We start from the raw sequence: 26,693 nt of genomic DNA, 5'->3' as shown, positions 1-26,693 counted from the left end.
ACAGATTGCAGGCATCCATGAGTTTTGCTTATTGCCTATGGCCTCTTCCTGACTTTTACTAAGATTCTCTCTCAGATATTTTTAACTTTACATGTTATTTAACAAAAGCCTCCAGAACTCTCTTATTCTGGCTCAGCCACACTATCAATAGTTGTGTTAATTTCTGTTATATTCAAGTGTTAGTTTGGTGCCACTTTACTTCAGAACAGCCCATATTTTACAAGAATTGTTTTAACTCCGTATTGAAGCCAGAGTCTAAAAGTGCGATCTGATTGAGTCACTTCTCTCAAAATAATTATAGAATCATAAAAGAGTAGAAGTGGACGGGACCTTAAGAAGTCATCAAGTCCAGTCTCCTGCACTTGTCGCAGGACCAAGCACCATCTAGATCGTCTCTGATGGATGTTTGTCAAACCTGATCTTAAAAATCTCCAGTCAGTTGGCTGTAATGCCATTTGTTTATGGGAGAATCATTTGGATTACCCACATGGCAGACATAAAGTGGAGGTAGTGATTTGCACAGAGCATGCAAGATTAAATCTCTTACAGACTTGATATTATATTAAATACTCAAAGTTTACAATTTTGGGCTCATAAAGTCATTTCATTCTAACTCTTGCTTCATATCCGCAACCCCAAAGCTTCAGTTCAGAGTTTTTCTGTCTGAAAGAAACTTGGAACAAATTATATCAGCATTACTTGCTTAATCTAACAGTTCCTCAGCTAAATTGCAGCCCAGAATAATCATTTTTAACTTTTATGCAGTACAGTATCATCAGTGTGCATGGACTTGTCATATGAAAGACAAATGCTGAATGCTAACAGTATAAAACTTCTCTAGTCTCAAATTTCTAGATTTGCAGTGGTTCCTTCTAGGTGAGATCTAAAAAGCAGTTGGCATTCAGGAGCATTTCCTGTTGCAATATTAGAGTTGTTAGAATAGCCTAATCAGACTTTTTCATGTTTCTGGGTGCAGTGAAAATGTTGAAGACCAAAAAAAGGCTTGCAAAGTTCTATTTCCTCTCTCTTTACCCCCAACACCGATTCTATACTTTTCATCCCCCTTATGTTTTCAATCAGATGGGTCCATTCCCCAATATCTGCCTGATCCACAATTGCATTCCTTTATAATTTGAAAGAAGCTGCTTCACAGGCCTTAACAATACAGTTGGTGTTCACATACCAGGAAGGATTTGATGTATAAAGGAAGAAATCCAGTAAAAGAGCATGACTTTTTTTTTTTTCTTTTCAAAATTAGATAGGTCCTGTTATTACCTTGATCGGTCAGTACTATAAATACTTGTAGGACCAGCAGAGCTTTCCAGTCAGTGGCTCTGCACCTATAGTCATAAGTCATCAATCCTCCAGTACATTGGTATGCTTGTGCTAGGATTCTATATAACTTAGATGTTTGAACTCACTTATTAAAATCCCTTGAATGCTAATTGTATGCAGTTTTTTCTCACAGTATACCTGTTCTTCTTGTCTTGGGCTCATGAACGCTCTGCTGTTTATGGCTGATTATGGGATGGTTTTGCACTCTCCATAATCAAGGACTTAGTAGCACATAACATCAGTCTCTTTTATGTTTGGACCCGAAAGTAGAATTTGAACTCTAGTTTCCAGAGGTGAAAGACTAGTTTTTAATTTTACTGTATCCCACAGCTCTTCTCTCAGTTGCCCCTTCTCCCTTAAGTATACATTATAAGGTCTGTACACAAATGTAAATGTTTAGCTGTACTAAGGTGAATATATTTTCTTTGCTAGAGTTATGCAGGACAGACGAGAACAAGCAAGACAAGATTTGAAGGGTTTGGAAGAGACTGTGGTAAGTGAAAATAAATGCTTGTAAATCTGTTTTTGTGTTAAGAATTCTATGATGTAAAATGCTTATTTGTTGTTTTAGGCCAAAGAACTTCAAACACTACACAATCTTCGAAAGCTGTTTGTTCAAGATCTGGCTACCAGAGTTAAAAAGGTAACATGACATAATATCAAGACTTGTGTCTATTTAAATGTGAAAGTAACTAAGTGAGCCTAATTAATTTAATGTAGTGTAGTTCCTTTGGTTCCATTTTTCAGAAATCTGAACATCCACATATCACGATTTTCTGTTATTACCACAGAGTGCAGAAATTGACTCTGATGATACAGGAGGCAGTGCTGCACAAAAACAGAAAATTTCCTTTCTTGAGAATAATCTTGAGCAGCTCACAAAAGTCCACAAACAGGTATAGTAAGACTTAATTTACTTTAGACTTAATGTTAGAACTTCAAAAACTGTTCCCATTTGTATTGTAGTGTTCTTGTTCATACACTTCAGAGATGCTTGCTTGTCTCAGTCTGTCATTTTTAATATTACATAGAGTAATGTATTCAGACTGAAGTAGTGGTGTATTTGTGTATGTAATATAGTGATGTCGTCCCTTCATTCAATTTAAACCTTCAAAAAAGTTATTCTATGTATTATGGTGGTTTTCATCTTGTTCCAACATAATTATTAGGTTGTTTTTTTTTTTCAGAGGAAAAATTAAATATCTTGTTTATCCTCAGTTGGTACGTGATAATGCAGATCTTCGCTGTGAGCTTCCTAAACTGGAGAAACGACTCAGAGCTACAGCTGAGAGAGTCAAAGCTTTGGAGTCTGCACTAAAGGAAGCCAAAGAGAATGCATCTCGTGATCGCAAACGGTATCAGCAAGAGGTAGACCGTATTAAGGAAGCAGTGAGATCCAAGAACATGGCCAGAAGAGGACACTCTGCACAGATTGGTTAGTAAAAAAGATGCACCCACTTCTAAATGTGTGTTGGTTAATTTTCCTTTCTTTTCCTTTTTTGATATCATACAGCCAAATTCTGTCCTCTTTACATGCCTGCAGCTCTTATTAATGTTAGTGAGTTATACATGTGGGGGGGGAAAAAGCAGCATTTATCCGTTAGTAGAAAAACTGCTATTAATTTCAGTGTACAGTGTATACAAATCTTCAGAAATCGTTTTTTCTCCAACTGATCTGTCATTTTCATGCTTACACTTTCACACGTATAAAACCTCTACTGCATGGAACACTAACTATGAAGGCAAATGTCCTCTTTCCCTTAAAAACAAATCAGAAGTTTAAACATAATTTGCTCTTCAAGTCTCTGTTCATTATGCAGTTGTGATGACAGATCACGAAGTGGCTATCTAAACAAGGGAAGGGACAGGAAACTTTTAAGTGTACTCAGTTTTATTAGCAAATTATAATGCCTTTGCTAAAGCAAAAACACAATTTTCTCAGCACTTTCTTGGTAATCAGTTTGCTTAGCTGTGTATTTTGAACTGAAGGATCTTAGCATAACTTGACAATCATTTTTCTAGAAAAATCCAAGCAGAAAATGCAAGATCTAAAACTTCGGTAATTCAGTGTTTTGAATTTAAGGATCACAATGGTTCTCGTTACTTCCACTCCAAGTGCAAGGGTCCATTCCTTTAACTTTGCCTTCTCTGGTACTAGTACAAAGCAACATCTTGAAAAACAACAAAAAAGCCTGCACCTGGCACCCCATTCCTTCTGTACCTCAATTCCTTGCCCCAGATCACAACCCCAACCTTTTGTACCCCTGTCCCAGATAAAAACCTAAACCTCTGCATTCTTCCTGCACCCCTGCCCCAGGTAACAACCAGTATTGCCCGTAAGCTGTACATTTGACTAGCCACCCAGGAGAGATTCAGGTGGTGCACAGCTAATTACAGTAAACTCTCTTATATCTGGCATTCTATCATCTGGAACCTCAAATAACCAGTATTTTAACCCTAAGTAAATTTTAGTTATGTTTCCCATAAGTACAGTATAGTGAAAGTAAGTACAAATAAACACAGCAAATACAACATGTTTACAGAGTACAACACTACTGTTGTTGGTAAATAAAGTACTCTGTATACCTTTTTGTTTGTTTCTTAGTATCCAATCTTGTTTTTTTTAGTAACGCATTGCTAGGTGTGCCTCTCTATTGTCCAGAATATTTGGATATCCAGCAACCTCCCAGTCCCAGAGCTGCTGGATATGAAAGAGTTTACTGTAGCAGAGTACCCACAGCCAGCAGCATCTGTTTCTACTAGTGATCTATATCTGCACATGCCTCAGTGCACATAACAGAATTTATTTGGCACATGGATTGAAATAATTAGAGGGAACATTGGTCAACCCTTTCCCAGACCCTGCACTTCTTCCTACATCCAGTCCTTGTCATTAGCTCCTTTCTGCCCCCCAACCTCTGTCCCAGACCCCACAATACTTCCATTCTTATAATAGAAAAGTGCAGCCCTTGATGACTTACAAATTCTTGAATTGGCCTCTTCATTAAAAATTGTTGCCCACCCCAACCAAGAAGGTTAGGGTTAAAATCCCATATTCTAAATATTCCTAAATCTCTGTCACAAAATGCTGGGACTGTATGTCAGGGAGTGGATCATTTAATTGCCCTGTTCTATTCATTCCCTCAGAAGCATTAGCATCTGCTGCTGTCTAAAGACAGGGTACTGGGCTACACCAATCATTAGTCCTGACACAGTATGGCTATTTTAATGCTGGAAATAGAAAATGATTAAGAGTTAGTCTCTCTAAAATGTCTTGCAGTCAGAGAAACTGATCAGAATAAACAGAAGCTCATGCCCAGAGAGCAAGTTTTTTATATCTAAAATATGATAAATGAATCACTAGACAACAATTGCAAGTTGCCATAAACCAACATCCACTGAGGAAGTGGGTTTTACCCATGAGAGATCATGACCTAATAAAGGTGTTCGTCTCTAAGGTGCCATGGGCCCTTATTTCTGCTCCGTCGTAGATCACCAGGAAGGTAAGGGGATTGGGAAAGATTTGAGGTGCTTTTTCTACCTTTGTCACAGAGCATACACGGAGGCTTCTGATATGCTATAAAATGGCTCTGGGTCGATGTGTTGGGGGAGAATGGCATCCTATGAAAGGCCCCCCCCAAAAAAATCCTTGTGGAAAAACTAGCTGGCCAGGGAAGAAAGGAGGGCTGACGTAGACTATTGTAGTCCAATTTTACAAAGGCGCACACGCAGATTTCTCTGAATGTACTAACTTTAACTGCAAAACAAGCACCGAGCTTCCCGTGTTTCCCAAATTCCAATTTCAGAGCCATTTCCTCTCTTGCTGCTATCAATGTCATCTAGGCAGGAGAAAATGCTTTAACTTCAGAGCCCTGAGAAGATGATGGGGTGTGTCCAGGCCTATTTTATTATTTATGCTTGGGGAAGAATGAGGGAAGAAAGGCCACTCTCATGCTGAGCTGCTGGAGTTATGGCAGTGCTCCTGTGTCTGATCTTCTGTCTTCTCCCCACAGGGAATCCTAAAGAGGAAGAGAATGTATAGCTCCATGTGGGCCATAGCTTCATTTGTTTCAGGGAGAAGCAGTGGTTTGCCAAGTTTAAGCCTTCATATCATATGCTTTCAGCCAAACTTTCTCCAGCTGTTGCTGTTAGCTAGGAAGATACACAGCCAGGGTGTAAAAGAATGCATGACTCCCATGAGCCCGCTAGCTATATATGGTGATCCCATTAACAAGTCTTATGATTGAGCTTTTTGAGGGCAGCATCTGACAGCAATTGCTAGGTGCCGGATGTGGCACACCATAGCCATTAGCAGCAAGCTGGCACCTCCACTTTTGGATAGGGAGCAGTTTGTGCAACTGCATTAGCTCCAGAAACTTAGATATATCAACAGCAGAAACTTCAGTAGCTTATTTTCTTTTATTAATAAGGCAGAATCAGCCTGTCTGGGCCTTAAGATCCAGAGTGCCTGGTTCCGGATCTTGTAAAATTAGTGACTGAATTTGCACAGTTCTTCTAGCTGGTTTTTAAAAAGCTATTTGGACATCTAAGCAAGAACAAGCCTACGCTGGTTGTCACAACCTTGTGCACCTAATTTCAGTTATCCTAATTAGCACTGATCTGCTTCACACAACCAGTCATACAACATATCACTTGAGTCTAACAATCCTTGGTTATTCTAATCCCCAAAACATTGTTTTCCTAGATTACTGTTTGCATCATGCCTTCTAAAATGAGAAAAAAATTAAAGATACTCATTTCTCACGGTGTCATATAACAAAGTATTAATGTATTTGAATAATAAAAACATGTGATGGACTTGCTTGGTTTATGATTTCTAACAGACATTTTATTTTGCTTAGCTAAGCCTATCCGCCCTGGCCAGCATCCAGCAGCTTCTCCAACTCATCCAAGTGCAATTCGTGGGGGAGGTGTGTTTACTCAAAACAGCCAGCCGGTCACACTACGAGGAGGTGGAGGACGACAGGATAAAGTGTAAGTTTTTGTTTTGTAAAGACTGTCTAATGTCTTCTTTAAACCACTGTATTCTGTAAAAAAGCAGTCCAGTAGCACTTTAAAAACTAACAAAATAGTTTATTAGGTGGTGAGCTTTTGTGGGATAGGAAAGGAGGACAACCCAGGGACCTATAGACTGGTCAGCCTTATCTCTATCCCTGGGAAAATAATGGAGGGGATCCTCAAGGAATTGATTTTGGAGCACTTGGAAGAGGGGAATGTGATCAAAAGTAGCCAACATGGATTCACCAGGGGCAAGTCCTGCCTGACCAATCTGATTAGCTTCTATGATGAGGTAACGGGCTTTGTGGACATGGGGAAGTCAGTGGATGTGATATGCCTTGACTTCAGCAAAGCTTTTGATGTGGTCTCCCACAACATTCTTGTCCATAAGATAAGGAAATATGGATTGGATCCTTGGACTATAAGATGGATAGAAGGCTAGCTTGACGGTTAGGCCCAACGGATAGTGGTCAATGGCACAATACCTGGATGGCAGTTGGTTTCAAGTGGAGTGCCGCAAGGCTCAATTTTTGGGGCTGGTGTTGTTCAGCATCTTTATTAATGACCTGGATGAGGGACTGGACTGCACCCTCAGCAAGTTTGCAGATGACACAAAACTAGGGGAAGAGGTAGATTCATTAGAGGGTAGAGAGAGAATCCAGCATGACCTGGATAAATTGTAGGACTGGGCCAAAAAAAATCTGATGCAGTTCAACAAGGAGAAGTGTAGTGTCCTGCACCTGGGTCAGAAGAATCACAAGCATTGTTATAGGCTGGGTACTGACTGGCTCAGCAGCAGTACGATGGACAGGGACCTAGGAGTTACGGTGGATGCAAGGATGGATATGAGTAAACGATGTGCCCTTGTAGCCAAGAAGGCTAACAGCATATTAGGGTGCATTAGGAGGGGCACTTCGAGCAGGCCTAGAGAAGTGTGTGTTCCCCTCTATTTGGCACTGGTGAGGCCACATCTGGAATATTGTGTCCAGTTTTGGGCCCCCCAGTATAAAAAGGATGCGGAATTGCTGGAGCAGGTTCAGCGGAGGGCAACAAAAATGATTAAGGGTCTGGAGCACAAGACCTATGAGGATAGGCTGAGGGATGTGGGCTTCTTTAGCTGAGAGGAGAGAAGATTTAGGGGGTGACTTAATAGCAGCCTTCACGTTCCTGAAGGAGAGCTCTAAAAAGGAGAGTGAGGAACTGTTCTCAGTGGTGTCAGATGGCAGAACAAGAACTAATGGTCTGAAGTTGAAGAGGAAGAGGTGTAGGCTAGATATTAGGAAAAACTACTTCACCAGGAGGGTGGTGAAGCTTTGGAATGTGTTGCCTAGAGAGGTGGTGGATTCTCAGTCCCTTGAGGTTTTTCACTCACGGCTTGACAAGGTCCTGGCTGGGATGACTTAATGGGGGTTGATCCTGCTTGAAGCAGGGGGCTGGACTAGTGACCTCCTGAGGTCCCTTCCAGCCCTATGATTCTATGATAGACCCACTTCTTCAGACCATAGCCTGTGGTCTGAAGAAGTGGGTCTATCTCACAGATGCTCACCACCTAATAAATTATTTTGTTAGTCTTTAAAGTGCTACTGGACTGCTTTTTTGTTTTGATAATACATAGACTAACACAGCTATCTCTCTGTTACTGTATTTCGTAGATGGTAGTACATCTATCAGAAAGCCACTTGACTATTTTATGGTTTACTTGTCTTCATGTTACTGTATCTTGTGTCTAGAGGACTTTGATAAAATATGTAAATAAGCAGCTCATAGTGTTACCTCCTTTTGTACAACTAAAGTCCAGTAGTGAAGTAGAGAGGCAGTTCTGGGGTTAGGAATCATACTTCTAATTGAACAAAATACAAATACTATAACTTATAGATCAGTTTGCCACAATCATCTGTCCAATATATATTTGAGTGTCTGTTCATGAACTCCTCCTGAAAGGGAAAAGCTACCACCAAATTAGGCACGTAACTTCCTCTTAACTTAAAGCAAGGTAAAGGTTTGGTTGTTGCAGGACAATGGTATGTCCCTGGAATGCGTTAAAATGGAAAGCAGAGACAGTTATACTGGCAGAAAAGGGCTAGAGATGACGACCAAGACACTATAACACCATTGAGGCAGCAGAGGGCAGGAGTGGAGAAAGGGGACAGCTATCTACTAGATACTTGAGAGAGTTGGTCTGTATGTCTGTCCCCCAGATGGGGAACATGTACCCCTCCTCTGGCTATGACCACTGCAGCTGCATTGGCCATGAACAAGTGTCAGTTACCTGGTCCCAAGCTGCTGCAGTGAGGAAAGGGCTGGGGTTGTCCTTTCTGCCCTGGGGCAGCCTGCCTACTGAACCCCTTATCCTCATCCCAGAACAATGACTTTAAATGAAGAAAAACATTGTTTGAGTTAAGGATCCAAGCAATGCCAGGTAAATCTTCTAATGCTACATAATCTTTTTTCTTTTTTTTTTTTAAAAAACAAAAACCTCTTTCTGTTTTTGTTACGCACTACCTAATTTTTGGGTGATGCATATCCTGAGTTTAAAGTAACAGTCTGCTTCACACAGCTTTCACGAATAAATATTAGTATCACATAATATATGGAGCTTTTCTTTTAAAATGCTACACAGAAGAGTTTCAGTAGTCAGATTTTCAATAACTGAGTTTAATATGTGATTATTTTTTTTTTAATGCATGTGAGCATATATTATAATACATGAGTACTTCATTGAAATCAGTGCAACCATTCACTGAGACCATTTACACACTTAAGTACCAGTGTTGCTCTGGGGCCTTAAAGTACATTTTCACTCTTAAACACTCATTGTCGCTTCTCTCTGCTCACTATAAAACGTCAGCCCCATTTGAATAGTCCATCTGTCTGAGCATCTTCTGCACAGTTTTGTCTGCATTGAAACCATCTGCATATTCCACTGAAACACAGTGTACACTTACCTTTGTATTCTGTGTATATAGAATAATTCTCTCCTTAAGGATTCAGGCTTTTATCTTAATTCCCTTTTTTCCTAGTTATTGTTAACATATCTTATGAAGATTTCATTATGCTGATTTAAAAATTGTTGAGGGCTATTAGAAATTATGCTTTTTCGTTTCTGGGAGTAGAGGGGGACCAGGGAACGGAAGTGTGAAGTACAGGATTTTAAAGTCCATGTCTCCTAAGCTAAGTTTCCCCAAGCTTGGGGAGTCAAGCAGCTTTCTATTAAGGCCTGCACAGGGGCTACAGCAGGGAGAGATGTGTCCCTAAGTCCTGGAGCTACTAGGGACAACAGAGGCATGCCTCTCCCTGAACACCGAGCAGCCACAGCTGGCAGAAAGGGGCCCTTCCTCACCATCCCCAGCAGGGAGCTGCCCAGGCAAGCCCAGGCCCCATTTTTGAACCACCCCTAGCCTTGAGCATCCTCCTGAACCCCAACATCCACACGTCTAGCCCAGAGCTTGTATTCCCTCATGCACCCTAACCATGGGCTTCTTCCCAAACCTTATAGCCCCATTCTGTACCCAAGCCAGAGCACTTGCACCCCAACTCTGTCCCAGCCCTGAGACCCCTTCTCCACTCAGAACGTCTTGGCCCCATTCCTGCCACATGAAGTCTGTGCACCAACAGGAAGGTGATCACCTCCACATTGGTGCACAACGGAAAACTCATTCTGCTTAGGACTGGAAAAAAAATACAGGGATATTCCTAAGTAGTGGACACTATCTGACACTGTGTGTTGGTTAGCACCTAGATACCATGGCGAATGGGTATTTTACAAATACTTAGATAATAGTTCTCTCTCAGAGAGGGAATGTGTATATTTACTTTCTCTTATGCTTATTGCCTCTTGAACTAATATCTTACTTGGAAAAGAAAAGGAGCTTTCTCTCTTTGTAGCTGTATGCTATGTGGTGTTAAGGAATTCAAGCAGGAGGGAGACTGTTGGTTTCCCTGGGTTCTTAAGTTTTTGCATCTTATCCAGCTAAGGGAGAGAAATTTACATAACTTTCAAAGTTTTTTAAATTTCAGTTGCTAATGCTAAGAGTTATTTCTTCACTAGGTTATTGCAGGTTTCTCCAGGGGGAAAGATGGAAGAAGAGAGGTTGTCATCTGGGGTAGTTGGAGATGTTTCTTTAAAAGTTTGTTTTAACTTCTGCTTAATGCTGTTGGGATCCGCAGAGTTCCCATTGACATTGGAAGTAAATTCCATGTGTCCATCAAAGTCACTGTAGTGATGACTACTGTTCATGATGCTTTTCATATCTTATTTTACAGAGTAAATATTACCAGTGTATGGAATCATTAATAAATAGTCATATTCTTTTTGAGCAGTTACATCGTTGAAAACTCATAATGAGTTTGCAGATTGTGGTTTAAAACAAACCGACTTTGTCACCTCTTGCCACTCTCCTTCCTCACTTTACAGCTACTCAACAATACTAATTTGTTTAGTTAGAGGTGTATAGCAGTGGGTGCAGGAGATTAGAAATATAGGTACATTATTTGACCAGTTCTGCCAGGGTTAGTGTGGATATTTCATACTTAAAACTGCCTGAGTTTTAGGGCCTTGGAAGAAACAGGGAAATCCACTTTTTCTTGGGTATGGCAATATTCATAGATTTCATGAAAAAATATTAATAAAACAAAAGGAAGGTGTTTACTACCTATGTAGTTCAGCATTTTGAGGGCAACTAGTGGATGAGGCTGACTCATTCCAAACACCCCCTTCTTTCTAAAATAGCTGAAAATATACAATTCGAAGAGCATCTTGGGCTATGTCTACACTACAATATAAATTTGAATTAATTTATTAAAAGCAATTTTATAATGCTGAGTTTTGTAAATTCAAATGAGTATCCTCACCTCTCCACAAAGTTGACTTATTGCTACCACACTGAATTGCCAGACATTGACTGTTGCAGCAGTGCATTGTGGGAATCTACCCCACAGTTCGCTTAGCCCAGTAGCATTCTGGGTTTTTACGCTGGTGCTGTATGGGGAAAAAATTGCCCTGGGTGTATGATGTCATCTTCCCAAATTGCATTGCTCTCATTCCCCTCCCATGGAAAGTAAATGGCCATTTTTTTCAGAATGAAAGAACGAAAAGTAGGGAATCCCAGCAAAGGAAACCAAATAGACTGGCTTCAGAAGGTTACTGAACCGTGTAAACTGGTTGCTCAGCTGCTTTTCCCTGGTAGAAAGAACGCTTTTATGTTGTTAGCCAAGTAGCGTGCGATCACACAGGTGACTGTGCCATCTCAATTGGCACTCCCCAGCCACTTTGCCCCACCTTGAAACCAGAAACATCCTCCCTGAAAATATTACAGGAACAGAACTGCTTGAGGAAAGAGTACGATAGTAAAGTTGGGGAAGGTGCAAAGCCTAACAAGTAAAGCTCGCCCTTTCAGGCAGGGAAAAGAAGACAATCTGGGGTACACTGAGTTGGAAAGGATGTGTCCATCATGGAGCATGGAGCTCGCCAAATTTCCACCTGCCAGAATGACTGTGCCCTGTCATCACCTAGGTGTCTGTGCCATCTCAACTGGCGCTCCAGACATTCTCCTCTCCTCTCCTCTCCTCCCCTCCACCCCCTGCCAGCACCCTTGCCTAGGCAGAATGGTATGGCTCCTACCTGGTAAGCCAACTAATGCTCCAGGCAGGGGATTGCCATACTGCCATGGGATCACTCAGGTGACTGTGTCATCTCAGCTGCCTTCCCCCCGCCCCCCCCCCCCTCCCAAGCCATCATTTTTCCAAATGACTCTGTGCCCTGTGATCACCCAGGGGACTCATCACAGTTTGCCCTCCAGCCACTTTTCTCCCCCTTGAAATGAGAAACATCCTCCCTGAAAATATTTCAGGAACAGATTGCAGCTCGTGATATCTGTGGCGCCCACCCCCCTTCCCCCGATCTCTAAGGGGTGTCATGGGGTTGGGTGCAGGAATTGGTTGAAGGGCCAGTTGAAAAGGTCCTTTAGCAAGTTTATCTGGGTGGGGGGCAGCCCCAAATGCCTGTGACTGTGGGGGCTGGCCCTTCCACCGTCTATAAGGGGTGTCATGGGGGTGCTGGATATCAGAAGCTGTAATCTGTTACCCAGCCCCTGCAAATCTTTTCATCTTTGGAGCCCTCACCAAGTGCGAGCCAGGACATGGTGCTATCTGGCAGCATGGTCTGCTCTGCACCACAGGCTTGTGTTTTTATTGGGTCAGGGCTAGCCATGTGATGTAGTTGGACATGGGATAGACCCCAACTGCATGGTGCCTGTGGGGGAAGATGTGGGGCTGCCCCTGTACAAATGTGAACCACAAAAGTTTCTTGGCTTCTCACAGAAGCATGACCCTCACAGCCTGGCTGCCACGTGGTATGGTGGGGCAGGGGCTGGTGTCAGGGTGGTGGGGGGAGGAAAATCTCTGCATGTCCTGTAGAGGGAGGAAGTCACTACTCCATGTTGGAGCTATTTTTTTCATGGGTGGGAGGGATAGCTCAGGTTTGAGCACTGGTCTGCTAAACCCAGGGTTGTGAGCTCAACCCTTGAGGGGGCCATTTAGGGATCTGGGGCAAATAGATGAAATAAAAGTGGGGATTCTGCTTGGTCCTGCTAAGAGGGCAGGGGACTCAGTGACCTCCCAAGGTCCCTTCCAGTTCTATAAGATGCAATTGCCATACTGATGATGATAAAAATTTTCTCTGCCTGCCATGCAGACATGCCCCCCCCCCGCCCGGCTTCCTGATGCCAAATTCAAATATGTGAGCTTCCTGTTACCTAATTCCTAAGCACCTGGAGAGCAGCGCTGATGGATGCAGCCAGAGCAGACAAACATGGGGCATTGTGGGATACATACAGGTCACCTCTAGAGGCTAATAAAGTCAATTTAAAGAAATGGAGTTTCCACACTAATCCTAATTCAACCTTTTAAATTTGAACTTGATGCTACATTGACTCACTTTGAAGGGTGTTATAATATTGACCTTAGTGCTCCCTAAAATCAACCTAATGGTATTTACAGTGAAGACAGTGACACTGTAAAGTCGAACTAACTGCCTTAAAATTGACTTCACCATGTAGTGTTGACATAGCCTTAATCAGTTGCTGCACTCAGCCCCACCACCTCTTCCTTTGAAAATGTTACATACTAAAAACTGCAAAATTATCAGCTCTAAATAGCTGCCAACTTAATGTGGGATACATGAGTAATAATCATAGGAGGTGTTGACATTAGCATGTTTGTAGACGTCGTCTCCCCCCTCCCCACCTTTCAGGGAATTGGCCACATAAAATCATAATTCCAGCAGGCTCCTTACCTTCCTGTAAATTAGACATCTGTGTATTTAAAACAGCCATGCTCTTTGTTCATTTTGACACTGAGGTATATAGCAAACCTCAGACCTTCAGTTTGATAAAGGTAACTAAAGATTGAAATGGACATGACATTGAAAATAGCACTAAGCACCTGGTTTTTAATTAGTATAAATACAGATTGAACCTCTCTAGTCTGACTGGTGCCAAGCTAAAGAGTTGGCTGGATCACAGGAGGTCAATATTGTCTAGCAGCATTACCAACACTTCTACTGCTTACTAGGCTTCTAGGAGATTTTTAGGGGGTAAATTACGGCTAAACAGCACAGAACACTGAGAGCCAGGACTGGTGGCTGTAAACAAGCTTCATGGGACTGCGGAAATCTTGGCCACACTCCTAAGTGTTTGTCCAACAAACTAAAATCATGCTAGATTATGGAAGTTGCTGGACTAGAGAGGTTCAACCTATAGTTGATTATATTTCATGTCTTTGGCATATGTATTTAACTGTTTTTTTTCTTTATAGTTGCTGAAAAGTAAATGCAGTATGAAGATGATTGGATCTCATGCAGAGAGTCATTCCATGACAGTAATCTTTCCCTTTGGGGATTTCAAGATTATTTTTTGAAAATGTATAAATTATACCTGGCCTGTACAGCATTCTCCCCTCCTACAAATTCTGCTGATTCCCAACAAAACTAGAGTGCAATTTTGGCGTCTTGAAAAATGACATGTTACTTCAAGTGTAGCTCTGTCCATTTACACAGTTTGTCTTTCATGTCTTAAATTTAGTCTGCACTGTGCCAAGATGAATGTATGATAAGAAAACCTTAGTTCAAATTTCCTAGTTTAACTTGTGTACGTTTTGTCTTAGGGAATATGGAGCAGTGTTGACTTTTTTAACTTTGCCACTTCAAATAACACTTCTTGTTCCACTCTGAGTTAAAACAGCACTGTACATTAAAATTCTTCTGAAATGATATTTTGTGTAGCCAGGACTATTATTGTTTGTACCATGTGGAAATACTGAAGTGTGCTTATGACAGCTGCCATTAGACACTCAAATCTTGAAACCACAAAGCTACAGATTTCAGTTTGAACAGGTCTATTTAACTGTTATCTGATTAAACACCTGTTACAAGGTTGTTTTGAGTTAAATACTGTACAAGTAACAAGAGTAAACATAAATTTACATGGAAAAGGTCTTTGGCAATAGAATTTTTCATCTGTCCTGCTCTTTGACTCTACATATAGCATAGCTTGATGGAATGAAAACATTCTGCTTCATTTTGATGAGCCTGTTGACTATCACCAGAGTTAGACAAATGGATGTTTTTTACTAATTTAGTGTATACTGAAATGAGCTAGAGTAATCTAGGATTCAGTTCTTGTACCTCCAATACTATATACATACTGGAGTTCTTGAGCAGAAATTTAAACTTTCAGTTTGAGAAAATTAGTCAGTTGAACTGTTGGGTAAGGAATTGAAATCCAGTAATGATGAACATTTCAAGTGTCTGCTTTAAAGTAGTTCTATCAAACTTTTTTCTTTCTCTTTGTGTTGATTTGACTAATAACAAATGAATAAACTATTTCACTTTTTAACGGATTCTCAAAAGCTTTGAGCACTCATCACTCACACTAAGGTCAGGTTCAGGCTTTTAAGGTAGTTCCATCATTTGTGTTATTTATTCCTAGGGTTTTAGCCACTGTGGTTTTAGAACAATCCTTCTCAAAAGGTAGAACTGGATTACAGGATCCTTGAGAGGGAAGGAATTTCGTGATATGAAAGTTCATGTAGTTGGTTTTTTTGGTTTTGGTTTTGGTTTTTTTCAGAGCCAGATAATGTTATGATTTAATACTAACGGTCTGAACTTTTTTGGCTATTCGTCTATCATTGTGGAAATGTAAAAGCGCCCATAAGGACATCAATGCCAGATCTCATTTAAAACTTTTTTATGCAAAAAAAAAATTGTGCTATGATGGAGCATAGTCAAGTTTTTTTTCTAGTTCCTTGCTTACTACTGCTGCTTAATTTTTATAGTAGCTTTTGATTTTTAAAGGCTGAGTCATTCAGAAATCCTCAGTGTTTTGGGGTTTTCACTGTTTAAAGACCTATTTATATTCTTTAGAGCGTTTTGTCTCTACTGAAGCATGGTAAAAGCAGAATATCAAGGATAGAGGAAAGCGAAGTAGCTGTTGATAGTTTAATGGAAATAGCCTTGTCCATTATCTCTGAATATTCACTACACATTTTCAGACCTCCACATATTCTACTTTACACTGGCTAAAAACTGGCTTCCTTGGGAATATTCTCAGATGAAGCAGGATTTTTTTCTCATGTAGGTGTTAGTTTAATTCCTGTAAGTAATGTTTCACGGGTATTGGTGCTGAACATTGCTGTGTAATAAGCAGTAAAATAAACTGTACCTAGCACGTAGCTCAAAATGTACATCAATTTTTTTATATCTAAGCTTTTTTATTTTAAGCTTTTATGAAGTTTACCAAGAACTGCATCTTACAATTTTCAAATAAATTGCTATTTTGTTCTTTATGATTCAGTTATGGTAGGTTATCTGGACAGGACAGTTACTGTTTTGTAAATTAAATCTGTAATAGAATGTTAAATGCATTGCTGGTTGCTGTCTGAGTGGTTTTTATTTTTATGTTCCTCTGGATCATATTTTTTAAAAATGGCTTAGAGTAGGAACCGAATTAAATAAAAATATTTATTCATGGTGATCAACTAAATTATTTGCATAACTTAAATACTGACTCACTACTGTGTGTAACTCTAAATTTGACATGAGATGACACGTCTACCTGTGGAACACAGTGACTTAAATTCAATACATGAAGATGCATTGAAACATAAATGGTTTGGGGAAGATGCCACCTAGTTTTAACTCACCTGCATGCTGTAAATGTATCTGTGTTTAAATAAAGAGAAAAAAGTGTTTGAAATGTAGTGAACTTTATTAAGAATTTCAACAGTGTCATTAAGTTAGCTTCATGTTAATACTTTTAACATATATTCTGCTGTTGGTTACGATAATTATACTCCTTCACTTTATTGGGGCTTTTGTTGTGTAGCTCATGTCAGTAAGGTAGCTCTTGAAAAAAGGTTGTTCCATCAGTCTTAATAGTTTGCATTTTTTCAGTTTAGTAAATTCGTGTTATGAAAAGCTACCAAGCTTGATTTCATCTTATCCATGACAAGGCTTTAAATGTGGTGTGAGCTACTTCAGTGGCTTTGTTGACACACCGCGGAGATGGAGACAGTGACAGCACCTACTGTTTCCTAAATAAACTGCTATGGAGAAGAGAGCTTGCATTTGATTTCCTTTTCACCAATGCATCTTCATTGATTTCTGTAGTTGCTCCTGATTTTTAAGTGTGAAATTAGGATAAAGCCAAAATCTCTGTTCTGTTCTCTCCTCTTCCCCCCACTACACTCCTTGAACTCTTCTCAGGGTATATTTGTACTTACGGTGGGTTTGACATGCTGTGATCGATCCACTGGAGTTCAGTTTTTGCGGTGTTGGTGAAGATGCCACAAAATCAGTCTCTCTGGGCTCAGCTGTTGATGCTGGTACTCCACACTGCTGTGTGGAGTAAGCAATGTTGGCACAAGCCCGAAGACCCTGATGATCTACACCAAGGAACAAAATCGATCCTGATACGTCGATTCTAGCTACACTAATGGCGCAACTAGAAGTGCGTATTTGGGATCAGCTGATCCCTAGTGTAGACCAGGCCTCTCACAGGTTTGAAGGGGAGTGTGCCTCTGCTGTAGAAAATACACAGGCATTCTAAATACACAAGCTTATTTGGTCAGTGTGGGAAATTTCTAGGTGTAGAGGCTTCCCTAATTGCTCAATGCATCCCTTTCACTTTGGCATATCAATAGTGGTCACACTGAACTGGTCAAAGTCTACAACAGGCAGTTCCTTTTCCTTAAAAACAGGTTAAAAACAATTCTGATATTTACCTTTAAAATACTTCATTCAGTATGCCCCTTCCTAGGTGTGGGAGGCTGTCATTTCCAACCTTCCCCTACCTCTTCTGGAGTGGATTGTATTTCATGGACTATTCCAGAGGGCGTCTTAGCATGATGGTTGGAAAGAGAAGTTATGCTCACAATCTGCTTCTCTACCTCCCCACCAGAAGGAGCAGAGGGCAACCTAAGGAATGCAGAAAGGTAGGTAATGGGTAACAGTAAGGCAGTGCGGGTCCATATGCATACTGACAGCACAGGCTCCTCCCCATCCTGCAGCTGTGCTACCATGCAACTGTAGAGGATGCATTTCCGTTCTAGACAGAGATGGCAAGAACGAATGCAGCACCACGTTCTTCCCATCTTAGGAGCCAGAGAGGCAACACTAGTGCCTCCTTTCTGTGCCCATGCTGCAGCAGAAGAATCCTAGTCCTTCAAGCCACAGCCAGGTCTGGTTTACTAAGGCTGTGGCTAAACTTAAAATGCTACAGCTGCACTGTGGTAGTGCCTCAATGTGGGCCCTGTCTATCCCTGTGGGAGAGACTGTGTTGGTCATGTAGATCAGTATCAAACCAGGTGCCTTGGACAAAGGTGGTGAAGGGGAGGCGTGGAGCTGGGGCTAGCCATGACACTGGGCAGTGAGAGCCCTCCTGTTGAGCCCATGGGCTCAGCTTTGCCTTTCTCCCTTCCTCTAGATGCAGCTCCACTCTTTCCCAAGTCTGGCTCTGCCTGTAGCCTAGTTCCTCCCACATTCCCAGTTCTGTCATTGGCTGTCCTTCAGCTCAAAGCTCTACTGCAGAAGCCATGGCTGTGCAGTAATGAAGTGGAGGACATAGTCAGTTACTGATTGGGTGGGTGGGTAACTGAAAAAAGTTTGTCAACTGTGTAGATAATGGACTTCCCTGAAAGGGGGAAGGGAGGACTGCTAAGTTGAAAGACTTATTCTTAAGGTTACTGTTAAAGAGAACTTCAAAAATAAAAACCTACACACATCCTAATAAGCTTCACTAGGACACCTTGTCCCTTTGCATGATCTACCTAATTTGCCTTTATGTAGTTCTGATGATTAGTATGGGGAAGCAGCAGCAAATTGGTCAATGTCTTGTTGACCTTAGGTGTTGTGGGTTACAGTTGCTGTAGTGATGGTGCAAGAAGTTAAATGGGTTGGGGAGTAACATTTACTTTGCCTTAAAAGTCCCTTAAACCTACATTGTAGTTTCAAATATGTCATCAGTATATTTGAAAAGAAGTAAACCCACCCTGAGATGACCTAAAGCAGAATTAGAGTATTTATATATACTTTGTATGTTTATATTGCTCAATACAGGTAAGCATTCTAACTGCCTTCCTGCTCTGAGCAATTAAGAAAGTGACAGCTTGATGACCACTTCCAGCAAGAAAAGGCAGTAATGCTCAATCTGCCTAACTGGCTGTAACAAGTCTGAGATACCACCTCTCATATCTCTTTCCTGCCAATTGAGTGCAAAATTAGTCCCACAGCATCTGTTCTAAATTCCAAATTATGCATGTAGCCCCTCCCACAATGTTCTAAAAATGTACTAAGTGTGTTTTATGCCCGCATAGGGCTAATGAGGGTGAACAAAAAATTCATTTATGGCTCATAGCTCCAATTTGATGTTATCAGTGAAATCAGTTGAGGTCAATGGATGCTTGATTTTTGTTAGCAACACTATAAAATGTAAGGTATCTTAAAGTGTACTTTTCAGAGTTACCCTGTTTGTTTCACAGCAGTAGGAGCTGCTCAGTCACTAATGGGGCATATACTGCTATATATATGATATGATATTTTAGGAGATCGTTCAGCATCCTAATAGAATGTGTTTAGAGTTTTTTTAAGAGGGGGATGATGTACTCTAGAAAATTAGCTACCTAGCTATTACCCTCTGGAGTATGGAGAAATCATCCCATTCATATTTGTAGCGCTCGCTATGCTGGTTTTTATTCCAGTTAACCTGAAATGGTGAAAAAATTCAAAATGAGTTTGTCACGGTTCTTGGAAAACTCATTAGCACCTCCTACTGCACAAACACTGAAAAATCCCTAGGGCACCCCTTCTACCTCTAGCTATGTCTACAGTGGAGAGTTTTGTTGCAAAGCCCGTGGAGTGTCCTCATTCCCAAGGTGTTCTGTTAACAGTAAAGTGACAGAATGCAGCACTTTTGTCCACAGTGTTAATGCTGTTCTCCCATGAGGCAGAATGCCTCTTGACAGATCTCTTCTGACAGCCAGTCTGGATGTTCCCGGGGGCCCTTTTCTTGACAGAAGAGGCTTCCAGGGTGCCAGGCCCTCTGCCCTGGGAATCCCCTGTCCACAGCAACCAGTGCACTATGTCCCTGTCTCTAGCCATTCTCAAAGCAAGGAGCCCCAGCAAAACCTGGAGCAGGAAACAGAGCGTCAAGCAGCCTGGCAGTATGCTGCCTGTCCTGACCCCCTCAGAGCCACCCCAGAAGGCAAAGCTAAGTGAGATGTCAGAGAGCCAAGCCCCCCACCCTGTTTATCCTCTAGCCCATCCAGGGAGCAGGTGCGGTCACAGACCCACCCTGAGCACAAAACATCAGGCCCTCTCCTGGACTGGGGCCATGGTCCAGGACCCACTGAGAATGGGGGCAGAGGAAGAGACCCTCTTCAGCAAAGTGGAGAAATGCACCCACATACAGCTGCCCAGCCACCACCCTAGTGACCTGGGTCCACCCCACCCCCACAGTGGAGCAGCTGTGGGTGAAAGTTAAAGCTGTGACAGGACTACACCCAGGTCTGCAATGCCCCTACTACAAGGAGCTGCATGAGCTGGGGGTGGATGACATCTCCCCAGCTGATGCATTGGAGGAGGTGCCCCCCACCCCCAGCAGCTGGAGCCCAAGAAGGAGAACCAGCAGCAACCCAGGACCCAAACCCTTCTGGAGGCAGAGGCGGGGGGGGGGGCGGGTCCAAGGCCAGTGACAGTGCACTGGTCGTCACCCTGGACTCAGGTGCCTCCAGCCAGGGCGTCCCCAGAGCTATTTGAGGTATCCTCCAGTAAGTAAGCTACACATCACACGCTGCAGGGCTTGGGAGACAGGCTCAGAGAGGGTGTACTGCAAGCGTCTCCAGGCTGGCTCAGGCAGGACCTTGCACTGCAGTCCCAGCATGTGGAACCATGTGCAAGGCAGTGTGTCCCACCCAGTCCCAGCAGGCAGCCCTGGGCAAAGGCACCACCCCCCTCACCCCCGCCGCAAGCCACACAGGAGCCTGAATGAGACCCATGCCCCAGGTGGGGGGAGGGAGGGAGTGGGTGCTGCAAGCCCCTGCTGCAGCTGGAAGTGGGCTAGTCACACAGGTGCTAGCCTGACCCCAGATACATCAAGGAGTGTGGCTCCCAGCACACAGGCATTGCCACAGGTGTGAGTCAGCTTCTGCAGGCATTGCTGTGAGCCACAGCTGTGGGAGGCAGAGGGAGGGCCAGGCGGTGCCTGGCTCATCTTTCACCCATGCATGGAGACCTCTGTGGCTAGGGACACAGGCCCTTGGCTGCTAGCTGTGTGTCATGGGTGGGGAGGGGTGGGGACTGCAATGGTCAGCCTAGGCCCTGAGGCACTGCAGAGTGCCCATGCAGCAGGGCCCGGTGCACAGACCACACCTGTCTGTGCTCCTGGGACAGCCTCATCCAATGGCTGGGGGGGGTGTTGCTGCACATGGTGGGGAATGGGCCCTCAGGGACTGTTGCATGAATGACTCATATCCCATCATCTTCCTTACAGCTGGACCCACACCAAGCAAGGGCCAAGGCAACACCAGGGTAAGCTGGCACGCTCCCACCAAGAGGACAGGTCATGGGTAGAGAGAACGTTGCTGGACACAATGACCTCCAGAGGGCCCACACTGCTGCCTTCTGGAAGCTGACTGGCCTCCTTGAGTGGTGAGCACGGGCCTGGGACCAACTGGTGTCCCACTTTGACACCACAACTAATATCTGGCAGGACCGGTTGGTCCAGCTACCCACCCACTCACCCCCCCGGCAGCCTAGCCCCCGCTGGCCACCCCTGAAGCCTTCCTTGCTTTTTGGGAATGGATGAGGACCATGCCCACCCAGACCCCACTGCAGCCCCACCACCTCCATACTTACCTGTGCTCCTGGCCCCAGCCCAGCCCTAATAGAGCTCCCAAACCCACAATGGGAGGGGCTCCCAAGGCCAATGCTGCGCAGGGGCCTGGTTTCCCCCATGGGGTTGCAACCCCCCTCCATGGCTTGACGCACCCCCCCCCCATCCCAAGCCCCATGTCACTGTATATGCTTCACTATCACTGCACTTTATACAGAGGGTGTTTTTTTTATTGTTGTTGTTACAAAATTTATTTTCAAATTGTTTCTTTGTTGAAGTAAAACAGTTCCACCACCACCACCCCTGCATCCTCTTTATTGGAGAGGGGTAAGGGGATGAAGGGGAGGTTGTGGTGGGAACTGGGTAGGGCTGCAGGACTGAGCCCGCCCCCACTGGGGGTACCTGGGAAACGGTCATTGGGGGGCTGCAGAAGACGCTCCCTCCCTTAGGGCCTTGCAGATTCAGAGCCCATCCCTATGGGTTTGGCAGATCAGAGCTTCTCCCAGCCATAGCTGGCATCTGTACCCCACCCCACAAGGAAGGCCTCCCCTGTCCCTTCCCCAGTGTTGTGGAGGGCACAACTTGCTGCCACAACTTGGGGGATATTATGCTCCCCCCCAGTGGGTGAGGAGGCACCTGAAACATGCCTTGAGGCAGCTGAAGGTGCACTTGGCCTGCATCCATGCCTGGTTGAGTTGGGCATTGAAGAGTTCTTGGCTCAGGTCCAGTTGCCCCGTGTAGAGCATTATAACCTAGGGCATGAAGGGGTAGGCAGCGATCCCCACAGTGCACAGTGGCCTGTGCAAATCCCTGACTGCCAGCTCCCCATGGGGCGGGGGCAAAGGTGCCTACGTTCATCCTCTTTCACAGACAAGAGTTGTGGAACACCCCTGCATCGTGTGCCCAGCCTGACCACCTGCGGTACATGTCAAGGAACTGTCCACAGTGGTTGAGCAGGGCCTGCAGCACAATGGAGAAATATTCCTTGCAGTTGATGAACTTGGCTGCACTGTAGTCTGGGGCATGGCTGGGGATGTGTCCCCCCTTAATAGGCCCAAAGCAGTTGGGGAACCCCGAGGCAGCAAATCTGACCCCACCTCATCCATGTCTGCCAGATGGTCAATCCTCTGCAGCAGGAGTGTGTTGATAGCCACCATGACTTGCAAAAGAAGGGGACCAAATACACACAGCAGGGACCGACAGACAGAGGAAGCCCCCCAGCCCAGAGCTCTTCAGGCAACCCCCAGTCTGCCAGGGTAGGGTTCCCCCACCCCACCCCGACCCTGATCGTAGAGGGACCCTCCCCCCTACCACCTCAATGAGGATGGCCCCAACAGTAGACTTTTCCATGCGGAATTCATTCCTGTTGGTTGCTGTCAGGAGTGGTGAGCTTCCAGAAGGCAATGGCAACCCACTTCTCTGCAGGAATAGTGGGCCACATCTCTGGAGGATGGGGACAAGCCAGGCACAGAGCTCCAGAGTGGTGTCCTTCCACATTTGGAAGTTCTGGAGCCACTGCTGGTCTCCCCGCTACCCCAGCATGAGCTGGTCCCATGAGTTGGAACTGGTGCGGTGCCTCCAGACCTGTCTGAACACCCATGGGGCAAGTGCAAGTGGACCTGTGTGGCAGCAAAAGCATGCCCCTCAAAGGTGGTATTTGAGTCGCCCTCCCTGGGAAGGAGGAGGAGGGCGGGTGTGATGAGGTTCAGCAGAAGCCAAAGCACCTCTGGGTGGAGCCACTGCAAATCAGGGGCTACTTTAGCACCATGGTTATCTGGAAAGCACTGTCTCTCTCAGTAAGTGTGTGAGCCCTGTAGTAGCAGCTGTGCTGGTCCTCGGGGAGGTGGGCAAGCAAGCTATCTTCCAACAAAACTTCTGTCAAGAGATTGCTCTAGTGTGGACATAGCTTAAGAAAGGACTCTTTTGTCATATAAATCGAGCTTGAAGAGACTGGAGCTCTTGGTTCCAGCTCTGCTAGGCCTTTTAGCATGGTTGCAGATTCCTTAGCTGTGAAAGGGAAAGTGGGTAGTGGCACCACCCAAATATTCAAGCCTTCAGACTTGACCAATCCTATTTTGCCAGTCTCCTTCTTGGGACAGGCTGGGGCTGGTAAATGGCTAACCACCACCTATACCAGGTCTGTTGAGAGGAGTGTGGGGGCAAGAATGGGAGGTACTCTGTGGCCTCAATTCGGAAAGCACCCAAGGTCCCTGCTGCTGTTGGCGCTACCACCAGTGGTGCCAAGGGCTGGTGGCAGGAAAAGCACTGTCCATGGGGCACTGAGGGCTGGTTGGCCCCAGCCCCCACCCCTTCTGGGAGCAAAGACCTGTCTCCCCTCTCCTTGCCCAGGGCCTGGAAATTCTGTTGCCCCCCCCCCCAACTCTACACTGTCTATAAACTATCCATAACTGCTGGAGACTTTCTTCTTTTAAGCCCTTATTCCAGTCCTAATATCATTGACAGGGCTGGAGGAGTAGGGCCCACCTTGCCCATAGCATGTCTTTAATCCCCTCATCACCGGTGTGGAGTTTATACACTCCATAGTTGGGTCCCATTCATCCACCCGACATCCACTCTCTGTTTCTGATGCATCTCTCTTCAAATAGGTAGCTCCTCTCCAAGACTATACTGTCCAAGGCAGGTGGACTGCCCTACAGTCTTTCTTATTCAGCAACTTTATACAGCTCAGAGCTGTCAGGTACACCTGTCTGCACTTCCTATTCCTGCTTCAAGCACAGTCTCTCTGCCTAATTAAGTTACTTACTTTGTAAGTTAGTAAGAGGGTGCAAGATCCCCTTCCTTCTCCTAGAGGTCATGAAATTATGGCACTGGTGCAGAATTCACAATATCCTGGTCTCGACAATCTATGTACCTGATCTCCAAAACACCAGAGCTGATAAATTTCAGCAGATACTTCACTTAGATGCATAGTGAGAACTAGAAAAATCCACACGCAGTTATTTCTTACCTGGAGATTTCTGAAGACATCTTTCTTCTTCAAGTGATGGTCCCTATGTGTCGGTATGCGTCCATTCCACATGTCGAAGTCTGGAAGTTCTTCAAGGCAGTGTCCATGGTCCCACCTGTCCCCCTGTAGCTCTTTTCATGCTCCCAAGTCAGGGTATAAAAAGCAATGCAGGTTGACATCTCCTGTAATTGCCACATGGCCTGAGCTGGAATCCTTCCCCTCTTTGAATAACTATATAGTAAACATGTAAATGATTATTTTCTTAGATTAGTTTAAAAGTTACTCTATAGTATATGCAGTATTTCTGTCTCTCCACTTAGGGAACCCCTATGTGGCTGCTCAACTATGCTTGGAGTCATGGGATATGAGAATTGCAGCTTTCTCCTTGATTCTTCTCCATCAGTGGCAAACTTCAGCCATGTCTGTACTTTCTGGCTGAGGCACATATCACTGCAAAGTGCAGTTTCTAGAGAAGCCCAGGCACTTCATCTATGGCAGTACTTGAGGAAGAAGGCTATGAAATCTCTCTCATCCAGGCCAAGGAAATCATACATACATCAGCCTCAGCTGCCTAGTAGTGCCCCTTCAAGTATATGCCTTGGAATGGTGAAGCTGTTAACGGCTAAAACGAAGGATTCTTCTAGTGCTCTCCACGAGCGTAGAGGGCTCCCCATGAAAGGAGAAATCCCGTTTCCTCCCTCAGCTGGTGTATGTCAAGTAAGATGTCATGAGCAGAACCTAAGGAACTGGCTCTGCTGAAGACCCCCATATCAGAGGACTAGAAAAAGATCCACTGATTTAGTCAAGTACTACTGAAGCATGAGGATAGCTGCATGCTGAGTCTATGAGTTCTGGTCCAGGCCCATTGTCAATACGGCCATGTCCTTGTAAAGACTGTCCATCTGATGCAATGGATCTATCAGACTTACCTGAGGGAGTCCCTCAGACACTGGGTCACACCAAGACTTATGTAACATCAGAGGACATATTCTTCCCTCGCCTACAGTCCCCACTTTTTTTTTTGGCCTGACCCTTGTAAGGAATGTCTTTAATCTGGAGGAGGGGCATACATCACTTTCCCAGGAGCCGTTTCACCTCCAGCCAAGCTGCAGGAGTTTCCCATTACTGACAGCATTGCTGCTACTGATGGAGCAGTTCTCAGACTTGCATGAATCAGAAAAGATGGCAGCACCAGCATCTCTGTAGAGACAGTTAAGCCTTGATGGAAAGTCAAGGGGTTGCTTGTCATTCTGGATGTGAGTCCACCAGAGACTCTTGGTATTGATTTGCTTGGGGTCCCTGGCTACTGATCAGTCCTGCTTTCTGCCCTAATTGGATTTCATGGGCTCTTTATGGCGGGTGTCTGCCCACCCCCTACACCGCAAGAATCATACTGCTCTTCTTTCTCACTTGCCAATTCTGTTGCTGCTCAAAAAAGAAGAGGTGGAACTGCATCTGCAGGCTCCTGTGTACCTTTTCATCACCCCCACCCCCCGAGATAAAGTGGTCATGACAGCTTCTCCAGCTGACCATCACCAGTACAAGTAGCTGTTACAGGGTGGGCCAATGACATACACATCCCATTAGAGAAGGTCCTGGACCCTCAACATCACCTCCTGGACATCTTACAGCCAATGGACCAAGTAAGGCAGCTTTCTTCTTCAAGTGTCCCCGTGGGTGCTCCACAATAGGTGTCGGCCTTGCCTGGCGCCGCAGATCGGATCTTCCAAGCAGTTTCTGCCGGACCGCGCATGCGCCGGCGCACACCGCTCCCTTGCGCGCTCCTGGCCATGTGCGCGATCCGGTCCCCGCCAGTTCCTCTTAACCGCCGTCGGCTGCAGACGGAATCCGACTAGGCTAAGGCCCAGTAGCGTATTCAATGACTTTAACTGTTTTTCTCTTAAGTTTTTCAAGTACTTAGGCGACTGTAAGTTAGCCGGTTGTTATTTTTAAAAACAAACAAACAAACAAACAAACAAACTACAAGC

General features: G+C 44.3%; 1 protein-coding gene across 2 annotated transcripts in view; it reads left to right on the top strand.

The window, feature by feature from the left end:
• KIF5B (kinesin family member 5B) overlaps positions 1 to 16,597 on the top strand; it is a 60,450-nt gene extending 43,853 nt beyond the window's left edge. For both annotated transcript variants that reach the window (XM_074984966.1, XM_074984965.1), the window contains exons 21-26: positions 1,768 to 1,828; positions 1,907 to 1,978; positions 2,127 to 2,231; positions 2,554 to 2,770; positions 6,198 to 6,330; positions 14,167 to 16,597. In XM_074984966.1, the coding sequence (XP_074841067.1) occupies positions 1,768 to 1,828; positions 1,907 to 1,978; positions 2,127 to 2,231; positions 2,554 to 2,770; positions 6,198 to 6,330; positions 14,167 to 14,173 (595 nt within the window). In that variant the 3' untranslated portion in view covers positions 14,174 to 16,597. The remainder of the gene's footprint in view (positions 1 to 1,767; positions 1,829 to 1,906; positions 1,979 to 2,126; positions 2,232 to 2,553; positions 2,771 to 6,197; positions 6,331 to 14,166) is intronic.
• Positions 16,598 to 26,693: the final 10,096 nt, after the last annotated feature.

Source organism: Carettochelys insculpta, chromosome 2 (genome assembly GCF_033958435.1).
Source record: "Carettochelys insculpta isolate YL-2023 chromosome 2, ASM3395843v1, whole genome shotgun sequence".
NCBI lineage: Eukaryota > Metazoa > Chordata > Testudines > Carettochelyidae > Carettochelys > Carettochelys insculpta.
Note: the sequence above shows the minus strand (reverse complement) of the source record. Positions and strands in the feature narration are given on the sequence as shown.